Source organism: Colobus angolensis, unplaced genomic scaffold (assembly GCF_000951035.1).
Source record: "Colobus angolensis palliatus isolate OR3802 unplaced genomic scaffold, Cang.pa_1.0 Scaffold43, whole genome shotgun sequence".
Taxonomy (NCBI): domain Eukaryota; kingdom Metazoa; phylum Chordata; class Mammalia; order Primates; family Cercopithecidae; genus Colobus; species Colobus angolensis.
In genome coordinates this window covers 5,814,711-5,825,300 of record NW_012117710.1, presented here as the reverse complement: position 1 = coordinate 5,825,300, position 10,590 = coordinate 5,814,711, and the positions used below count along the sequence as shown (strand labels likewise).

At 53.2% G+C, this 10,590-nt stretch overlaps 1 protein-coding gene across 1 annotated transcript in view; it reads left to right on the top strand.

Annotated features, from left to right (window-relative positions):
* Positions 1 to 383: 383 nt before the first annotated feature.
* Positions 384 to 10,590, top strand: part of TECPR1 (tectonin beta-propeller repeat containing 1) — a 45,782-nt gene continuing 35,575 nt past the window's right edge. Inside the window, exons 1-5 of the mRNA XM_011957010.1 lie at positions 384 to 545; positions 6,913 to 7,156; positions 8,006 to 8,188; positions 8,383 to 8,505; positions 9,933 to 10,058. Coding sequence (XP_011812400.1) covers positions 6,932 to 7,156; positions 8,006 to 8,188; positions 8,383 to 8,505; positions 9,933 to 10,058 — 657 coding nt within the window. The 5' untranslated portion in view covers positions 384 to 545; positions 6,913 to 6,931. The remainder of the gene's footprint in view (positions 546 to 6,912; positions 7,157 to 8,005; positions 8,189 to 8,382; positions 8,506 to 9,932; positions 10,059 to 10,590) is intronic.

Genomic DNA, 10,590 nt, shown 5'->3' with positions numbered 1-10,590 from the left:
TGGAACGCCCACAGTCTGGCGAAGTGGCCTGGTGCAGGTGACGTCCCCGCTCCAGCCTTTGGACTGGAGCCATGGGAGAAGCGGATCGCGGGATCCTGGTTTCCAGAATCACGCAGCAAGGGGCCTGCCTAGCCCTGTCCCTGGACATTGATGGGAACAAATCTGCTTGTCGTCAGATTAGCTTTGGCAGATGGTCAGGGCCCAGAGCTCCCACATATGCTACTGGTGGCAGTGCAGGGGCACCACCTGTCACCCAAGTGCAGAGAACTGGGCTGAACGCCAGGCTGACTCAGGACACCTCCTGCCCGGTGAGGCTGGGCGGACCCTATTCTTCAAGAAAGAATCAACTGCCATGCAAGTTCTGCTGCTTTTCCCCACCTTTTAGGACCCCGATGTCGCCTTTGAACAGCCCCTGCACCTTGCAGCCAGCAAGCTGTTTGCAGCTGCAAGCTGTTTGTAGCTGTTTGCATACTGGATGGGAGTGACAGTGTAATAGAAATATAAGCAAGAAACCTTTTAGGTAGGACTCCTAAGGCTCAGAGGAAGTGAGTAAGTGCTTGCGGAGCGTTCTTGGTACTGTGTCTTTTGCTCTACCACATCTCTGTCCCCGCTTCTCTTGGGTGCTTTTTTTGGTCTCTGAAAGGATCTGTGAATAAACGGAAACAGAAAGGCAGATGGCTTTGAGGGTGGCGAGCAGACCTTCTTCGTGGAACGACTGAAGGTTCAACTCAAATTCATCTTGTAGAAATTCTTGGTGAATTCGAGGCTGCTGATTTGGAAAATTCTCCTCCAGCCCTCTAACCCTACAAAACAAACAAGTCCCAGGATCCCTGAATCATGGGGCTTCATGTTCCCACCCCTCTTTCAAGAGTCCTCTGACCCCGTGACCCTGTACAAGTTGCCTGATCAGCTCACAGCCAGAAAGTGGCCCACGAGGAGCTAGGGGGAGCCTCTTGGCAGAGGCAGAAAGGAAGTGTGGCTGACCAAGGATGGTTACCGGATGTCAATTGTAGCTGGGAAGTGATAGGTACTTGGGTCTCCATTCTGAAAGGAGTTTGTAAATACAACAACCTCCACCCCTTCCTTTCACTGTAGCAGAGTCTCCTCCCATTAACTGCCCAGAAGGTTCAAGGATGTCTATGAATACATTAATGCTTAGTCATTTCTCTGAAGGAAAGTCAAAATCTCCTTTCATTGAGCTCAACCTGCAGACTGAGTCTAGCCAAACTGCTTGCTTATCCAGTGAATTCTGAGCTGTCTTTGTTTTTTGTTGTTGTTTGTTTTCCTTTTTGAGACAGGGTCTCACTCTGCTGTCCAGGCTGGAGTGTAGTGGCACAATCATAGCTCACTGTATCCTCAACCTCCTGGGCTCAATTGATCCTCCTGCCTCAGCCTCCCAAGTAGCTAGGATCACAGGCATGTGCCACCACACCCAGCTAATTTTTTTTTTTTTTTTAACTTTTTATTTTTGTAGGGATGGGGTCTCCCTGTGTTGCTTAGGCTGATCTTGAACTCCTGGGCTCAAGCGATCCTCCCACCTCAGCCTCGAAAAATGCTGGGATTACAGGCATGAGCCACTGCACCTGGCCTCTGAGCTATCTTTGAAGACTAACTTATATTTAATGCTATAGAAAGTGAAAACTAAAAAAAAAAAAAAACCCTTCATCTTCCCCTAGCATTTTATTGAAGATTTTCACACATACAGCCAAGTTGAAAGAATTATACAGTCAGCATCCCCCTTCCCACCAACTAGATTCTTCTACTACTGACACTTTACTTGCCTTATTACATATCTGTCCACCGATTATGACCTTGCTTTTCAAGTTATTTGTGGCATTTGTTTTCCCTGGAGAAGTATTTCTGTCTTAGATCGGGGAGTTGGCAGCGTATTGGAGGTAGGTGGTGGTGATTATCCTTAAACGTTGTTTCAACACCCACTGTGTGCAGAGACTATTACGGAAATGAAGAGGTTGAAGACTCAGACCTGAAAGGGACTTGGTTTTTTCTTTTTCTTTTTTTTTTTTGAGACGGAGTCTTGCTCTGTTGCCCGGGCTGGAGTGTGGTGACATGATCTTGGCTTACTGCAACCTCCTCCTCCCAGGTTCAAGCAATTCTCCTGCCTCAGCCTCCCAAGCTGGCTAATTTTTGTAGTTTTAGTAGAGACGGGGTTTCACCATGTTGACCAGGCTGATCTCGAACTCCTGACCTCAGGTGATCCACCCGCCTCAGCCTCCCAAAGTGTTGGGATTACAGGCGTGAGCCACTGTGCCCTGCCCTGGTTTCTTATTTTTTATTTTTATTTTTTGAGATAGGATCTTGCTCCCTCGCCCAGGCTGGAGTACAGTCTCTCGATCTCAGCTCTCTGTAGCCTCAACTTCCCAGGCCCAAGTGATCCTCCCATCTCAGCCTCCCAAGTAGCTGGGACTACAAGAGCACATCATCATACCCAGCTAATTTTTGCATTTTTCGTAGCAAGAGGTTTTCGCCATGTTGCCCAGGCTGACCTTGAACCCCTAGGCTTAAGGGATCCACCCACCTCAGCCTCCCCGAAGTGCTGGGATTACAGGTGTGAGCCACCGCACCTGGCTGATTTTTAATTTTTTAAATTTAATTAATTAATTTATTAAGACAGAGTCTCGCTCTGTCACCCAGGCTGGAGTGCAGTGGTGCAATCTCGGCTCACTACAAGCTCCGCCTCCTGGGTTCACGCCATTCTCCTGCCTCAGCCTCCCAAGTAGCTGAGACTACAGGCGCCCGCCACCACGCCCGGCTAATTTTTTGTATTTTTAGTAGAGACAAGGTTTCACCGTGTTAGCCAGGGTGGTCTCAATCTCCTGACCTCGTGATCCGCCAGCCTCGGCCTCCCAAAGTGCTGGGATTACAGGCGTGAGCCACCGCACCTGGCCTAATTTTTTATTTTTTAAGAGATGGAAAAGACGTGACAGTTTGTGGTAGCAAGTACCCACTAACAATGCCAAGTAAAAAGTAAATAATCCCAAGGAAAAATGCCAAGGAACATCAAATTCTTGCTGGGTACTGAACTGTTTATTAAAAGCTCTGTGCCAATATTATCTCATTTACTTCTCATAAGAAATAGGTATGTATGTCACTATCCCATTCTGCCTTTTTTTTTTTTTTTTTTTTGATGAAATTTTGCTCTGTTGCCCAGGCTGGAGTACAGTGGCACAATCTTGGTTCACCACACCCTCCGCCTCCCAGGCTCAAGCGATCAAGCGATTCTCCTGCCTCAGCCTCCCGAGTAGCTGGGATGACAGGCGCCTGCCACCACACCCAGCTAATTTTTGTATTTTTAGTAGAGACGGGGTTACACCATGTTGCCCAGGCTGGTCTCAAACTCCTGGCCTCACGCGATCTGCCTGCCTCGGCCTCCCAAAGTGTTGGGATTACAGGCGTGAGCCACCGCGCCCAGTCTCATTCTGCCTTTTATAGATGAGGAAATTAAGGCACAGAGAGGTTAGTTAGCTTTTGGTGGTACAAGAAAGTGACGATCCCAGAATGTCTCATTCTGAGATCCAGGCAGCTCTGGACTCTCCTAGTCACTGTGAAGGTGCCAGAGGGTCCCTCAGTCCTGATCAGTGAGGTACGGAGAGGTCACTGGAGGTCACCAGGGGTCCCAGCTCAGGACCCTGGACACAGATGCCAGTTTCAAATGGTTCCAGAAGGCTGGTGTTCTGATTTTCTTGTATGTTTGACGGGCCTTGGTGCCCTGGGGTGGAGGAGGTTGGCCGCTTTTCGAGGGGCTGGTGCTGGGCAGTCTCCATCCTGTTCTTTTCGCCCACTTCCTGTTATGGGAGTTTCCCAGAGCTGAGCTTTTGTTCTGCTTCCTGTCTTCCTGTTCCTCACCCTCTCACTCGCTTCCTTTTCAACCTGCATTCTGTCTTCTTGGTGTTTGTAAGATATACCTTGTCCCTGCCATGGCCGGGGGCTCACGCCTGTAATCCTAACACTTTGGGACGGATCACCTGAGGCCAGGAGTTCGAGACCAGCCTGGCCAACATGGCAAAACCCCATCTCTACTAAGAATACAAAAATGGGCCAGACGTGGTAGTGCAGGTCTGTAATCCCAGCTACTTGGGAGGCTGAGGCAGGAGAATCACTTGAACCCAGAAGGTGGAGGTTACAGTGAGCTGAGATCGTGCCACTGCACTCCAGCCTGGGAATAGAGGAAGACTCTGTCTCAAAAAAAAAAAAAAAAAAACCCAAAGAGCTTTTTTTTTTTTTTTTTTTTTTTTTTTTGAGACAGAGTCTCGCTCTGTCATCCAGGCTGGAGTGCAGTGATGCAATCTCGACTCACCGCAGCCTCCACCTCCTGGTTCTAGCGATTCTCTTGCCTCAGTCTCCTGAGTAGCTGGGATTACAGGTGCACACCACGGCACCCGGCTAATTTTTGCATTTTTTTTTAGTAAAGATGGAGTCTCACCATGTTGGTCAGGCTGGTCTCAAACTCCTGGCCTCAGGTGGTCCGTCTGCCTCGGCTTCCCAAAGTGCTGGGATTATAGGTGTGAGCCACCGCACCTGGCTTATTATTATTATTATTTTTTGCTGTTGGCAGCTACTCCTGTTTTCAGATGTGCTTCTATCTCGTGCCATTGCCACGGTCACCCGGCCATCTGGAGCACCCGCATGGCTCTGGCATGCTGCGGGAGCACCGGGCCCAGCCTCCAGGCACCTAAATAAACTCTGCGTATCTCCTTTTGCTCTGGTTTTTAAGTCAGACTGGCCATGTCTTCATCTGTAGGCTCTTTCCTCTCTTCAGGCCCTGGGGCAGTGTCCTGGGTTGGATCTGGGAGCCGCCCTATCAGGCAGAGCTTCTCAGGTGATGGCCCCGGTGGCCTCATCCAGTAGCTCTGTGTTTGGCTGCCTTGTGTCTGGCCATGTGGCCCTGCCATGGTGGAAAGACTGTTCCTACCAGGAGCCAGGGCTCCAGGAAGGATACCCCTGGGTGCAACAGCACTGTGGGCCCTGGAGGTGGGGCCAGGAGTGCTCAGTGGCAGAGCTTAGCAATAGCCTTGGCTATGCCTACAAAGCACAGAGAAAGAGGAGAGAAAGGGCTGGGTGCGGTGGCTCATGCCTGTAATCCCAGCACTTTGGGAGGCCGAGGTGGGAGGATCGCTTGAGGCCAGGAGTTCAAGACCAACCTGGGCAGCATAGCAAGACCCCATCTCTGCAAAAAAATAAAGATAAAAATAAATTAGCCAGGTGTGGTGGCACATGCCTGTAGTCCCAGCCACTCAGGAGGCTGAGGCAGGAGGATGGCTTGAGTTCAGGAGTTCAAGGCCGCAGTGAGCTGTGATTGCACCACTGCACTCCAGTCCGGGCAGCAGAGCAAGATATTCTCTAAAAAATTAAAAAGAAAAGAAAAAGAAAGGAGTAGAGAACGGCAGAGGAAGAGAGCCGGGGGAGGGGGTGGAGGGAGTTGCCGAGGGAGCATCAAGAGAAGATCCCTACGTCCTTGAATTCACATGGTCACGTTGGCTCTGGCTGGAATGCCAGGCATGTGTAAATGCCCTCACCATGCCCAGATAGAGGCCAACATGGAGGGGAGACCGGTTCACTCTGGGGAAAGACCCCTGGGGAGGCAAAAGTGGGGTAGTTATATCTTTTGAGATTCAGCTAAACCTGTAAGCTTTCATTGATTCTTTTGAAAACAAAGATGTGGCCAGGCGTGGTGGCTCCAGTCTGTAATCCTAGCAGTTTGGGAGGCCAAGATGGGAGGATTGCTTGAGACGAGGAGTTTGAGACCGGCTTGGGCAACATAGTGAGACTCTGTCTGTACAAAAAAAAATTTTAATTAGCTGGGTATGGTGGGGCATGCCTTTTGTCCCAGCTACTCAGGAGGCTGAGGCAAGAGGATCACTTGAGCCCAGGAGTTCGAGGCTGCAATGAGCTATAATTGAACCACTGCACTCCAGCCTGGATGACTGAGCAAAACCCTGTCTGTACTTTTTAAATTCTTTTTTTTGAGACAGGGTCTCTGCTCACTGCAACCTCCATCTCCCGGGTTCAAGCCATTATCCTGCCTCAGCCACCTGAGTCGCTGGGACTACAGGCACACACCACCATGCCTCGCTAGTTTTTATATTTTTAGTGGAGATGAGGTTTCACCATGTTGACCAGCCTGGTCTTGAACTCCTGGCCTCAAGTGATCTATTTTTAAATTCTTTCAAAAACAAAAAAGAGGCCAGGCGTGGTGGTTCATGCCTGTAATCCCAACCCTTCGGGAGGCAGAGGCAGGTGGATCACCTGAAGTCAGGAGTTCGAGACCAGCCTGTCCAATATGGTGAAATCATGTCTCTACTAAAAATACAAAAATTAGCCAGGCGTGGTGGTGTGCACCTGTAGTCCCAGCTACTGGGGAGGCTGAGGCAGGAGAAAACCCGGGAGGTGGAGGTTGTAGTGGGCCAAGATCCCAAGATTGTGCCATTGCACTCCAGCCTGGGCAACAGAGCGAGACTCCGTCTCAAAAAAATAAACAAAAAAACAAAGAATAAATAGTCGCATAGGTGCAGTGGCTCACGCCTGTAATCCCAGCACTTTGGGAGGCTGAAGCGGGCGGATCACGAGGTCAGGAGTTCGAGACCAGCCTGGCCAACATGACAAAACCTGTCTCTACTAAAAATACAAAAACTAGCTGGGTGTGCTGGCAGGTGCCTGTAATCCCCGCTACTCGGGAGACTGAGGCAGGAGACTTGCTTGAACCCGGGAGGTAGAGGTTGCAGTGAGCCGAGATCGCGCCACTGCACTCCAGCCTGGGTGACAGAGTGATACTCCATCTCAAAAAAAAAAAAAAAAAAAAAAAAATAGTCACAATAGAAGTCTCCCAGGTTTCACTTGACTCTGATGTCCCCTGGGCTGGGAGCCTGAACACTGACCCTCGTCCTCCTGCCACAGGTTACCTCCAGCTGCTGCCATGCCCAACTCAGTGCTGTGGGCGGTGGACCTCTTCGGGAAAGTGTACACGCTGTCCACAGCCGGCCAGTACTGGGAGCTGTGCAAGGACTCCCAGCTAGAGTTCAAGCGCGTCAGCGCCACCACACAGTGCTGCTGGGGCATTGCCTGTGACAACCAGGTCTACGTGTATGTGTGTGCCAGCGATGTCCCCATCCGCCGCCGAGAGGAGGCCTATGAGAATCAGGTAGCGACCCTCATGATTGGAGTTGCCGAGTGGGTCAGTTTGCTGGGTTATTGGTTAAAATGATGAACCACAGAAGGGAAATAGGGGCCCCAGATTCCCCACCAGTTCCTGCCTTCATTTCCTTCCTTGTACTTAAAAATCTGAGTTGCTGCCAGGCGTGGTGGCTCACGCCTGTAATCCCAGCACTTTGGGAGGCTGTGGCGGGCAGATCACTTGAGCTCAGGAGTTTGAGACCAGCCTGGGCATCATGGCGAAACACTGCCTCTGCAAAAAAAATCCAAGAATTAGCAGGGTGTGGTGGTGCGCACCTTTAGTCCCAGCTACTCAGGAGGCTGAGGCAGGAGGATCACTTGAGCCAGGGAGGTCAAGGCTGCAGTGAGCCATAATCGTGCCCTGCACTCCAGCCTGGGCAACAGAGCAAGACCCTGTCCCCCTGCACCCCCCGCAAAAAAGTTCCAAGTTGCATAGTATCCAGGGTCTTTGAGGCTGAAGCCACTATTGTGTCCTCACCAAAGCAGGCCGGCCAGGTCCCCAAGAGGGCAGGCTCCAGTGGTTTCCGGGAGCCCAGGACAAGGTGTGCCCTCCACCGCCTATCCTGCTTAGAGCGCCATGGCTGGCAGGAGGATCCTTTGCCCCTTGGGACCGCGCTGATGTACTTGCTGGCTCGTGATAAAGTGGCATGGGGGGTCCTCAGTCGCTGGGGAACAGGCCCTCTTCTCACTTCCTATTCTGGAGATCAATGAGGGGGCCGGCTGGGCAGGGTCAGCTGGCCCTGGAGATGCCCGGCCCGCCTGGGTTCCCACCCAGCAGGCTTGGGTCCAAGGCCACCTCTGTGTCCCCGGCCCTCAGCGCTGGAATCCCGTGGGTGGCTTCTGTGAAAAGCTCCTGCTGAGTGACCGCTGGGCGTGGAGTGACGTGAGTGGGCTCCAGCACCGGCCGCTGGATGGGGTGGCACTGCCCTCGCCGCACTGGGAGTGGGAGTCTGACTGGTACGTGGATGAAAATTTTGGAGGCGAACCCACCGAGAAAGGGGTAGGTGAACTCGGGACCCTCCATGACTGCCCTGTGGGGAGGGGGCGCCTAGGCCTCCGCCTGTCCCTGCTTCTGTCCCCTACACCCTGTGGTGCCTGAGCTCGGGCTTCAGGCCACGCTCTCCCTCCCAACCTTCCCCAGCTCTTCATATGCCTTCCCTGCAGAGCCTGAGAGCCCCTTCCTTGGTGTTTCAGGGGTGGACGTACGCCATCGACTTTCCCGCCACCTACACGAGAGACAAGAAGTGGAATTCTTGTGTGCGGCGCCGGAAATGGATCCGGTACAGGAGATACAAGTCCCGGGACATCTGGGCCAAGGTCTCTGTGCCTGAATGTGGCTTGGGGGCAGGACAGGACCAGGACAGACTGTGACATGCAGCCTCCTCTCCACCTTCCCCACCTGTATGCACCGGGGGACGCCACGCCCACCTTCGAACCTGGCCTTTGAGCTGTTTCCTGTCCCGGGAACACCCCGGCACTGCGTGTCCCTTTGCTTGGGAGATGGTTACACAGGGAGCCAGGCCGGGTCCAGGACAGCACAGAATTTGCCCTGACCCTGGTGTCCAAGCTGCTCTGTCCCCAACTGAGCCTCTATCTGGCACTTTGTCCTCCCCCTTAGCCAAGGGAGGCACCTCTGACTCTAGCGTTGCTCCATGAAGTATCTCCCAGCTGAGGGAGGACAGCCCTGGACCCGGATCTTGGTGTGGCCTCCAGTGAGTGGAGGCCTCCCTGGGATGTCCAGGGCTGCGAGGTGGGGCTGCTCCTGGGCCTGGGAGAAGCCAGGAGACCAGGGAGCTGGCCCTATTTTTTTTTTTTTTTTAGAGATAGGGTCTCGCTCTGTTGCCCAGACAGTGCTCTGTTGCACCCTGTTGAGTTCAGTGGTGCAGTCATAGCTCACTGTAGCCTCAAACTCCTGAGCTCAAGTAATACCCCCACCTCAGCCTCCCTAGTAGCTGGGACTACAGGCATGCACCACCGTGCCCTGTTAATTTTTAAATTTTTTGTAGAGGCTGGGTGTGGTGGCTCATGCCTGTAATCAATCCTAGCACTTGGGAGTTTGAGACCAGCCTAGCCAACATGGTGAAACCCTGTCTCTACTAAAAATGCAAAAATTAGCTGGGTGTGGTGGCACATGCTTGTAATCCCAGCTACTCAGGATGAATGTGGTGGCACGCACCTATAATCCCAGCTACTTGGGAGGCTGAGGCAGGAGAATCACTTGAATCCAGGAGGCAGAGGTTGCAGTGAGCTGAGATTGCGCCACTGCACTGCAGCCTGGGCAACAGAGTGAAACCCAGTCTCAAAAAAAATAATAATAAATTTTTTGTAGAGATGAGGTCTCACTATGTTGCCCAGGCTGGCCTTGAACTCCTGACCTCAAGCAATCCTCCTGCCATGGCCTCCCAAAGCACTAGGAGGGCCAATGACTTTTGAAGACTTACACTGGCAGGGCCATCTTCTGTCATCAGCCCCGTTCTTAGGGCTGGCAACCAAGTCACCGAGATCGGGTCACTGGAAAGCCCAGAGCCGAGACCCTGCAGCGCATCTGCCTTCCACACGGGGGCAGCGGTGACCACTTGGCTGACAGAGGGAGGACGGGGCAGGGGTCCCGACAGTCCTGATGCTGCCTTCCCTGTGAATTCAGGCAGCTGCAGGCTGGGCTGGAGGTCGGACATCCACATGGCAGGCAGGCAGGAGGTGGGTGCACTCCCAGGCGCTGACTACTTCTCACCTCCTTGCTTCAGATCCCCTCAAAGGACGACCCCAAGGAGCTGCCCGACCCCTTCAACGACCTCTCTGTAGGGGGCTGGGAGATCACGGAGGAGCCCGTGGGCCGCCTGTCAGTGTGGGCTGTGTCTCTGCAGGGCAAGGTAAGGCCAGCCCCTCTCCCTGCCCCAGTTCCCCACGACCCCACCTCCGTGGGTCCTGTCCTGTGCATCCCCTGGGTCTTGCTCCTCCCAGGAGCCCCGGCCCCCGACCCCATGCCTGCTCCTGGCCTTTCTCTCCTCCGAGCCCCCTGCGTGCCGATCAGTGCCCAGCCTCGGCTCAGGCACACCAATGTGGCCTCCTCAAGACAGATTCTGAGCCCCCTGCCAGCTCCCTGCTGGTGCCTGCTGGTCCCTGCCAGCTCCCTGCTGGTGCCTCCCAGTCTTCAGGAATAGTATGGGGGTGGGAGTGGGGGTGACAGAGGTGTGCCAGTGTGCGGATGGATGGATGGGTGGAAGGGTGGGTGTGTGGGTTTGTGTGTGGATGGATGGATGGGTGGGTGGGTGTGTGGATGGACGGGTGGGTAGGTGTGTGCATGGACGGATGGGTGGGTGTGTGGATGGATGGACGGGTGGGTGGGTATGTGCATGGACGGAGGGGTGGGTGTGTGGATGGATGGATGGGTGGGTGGGTTTG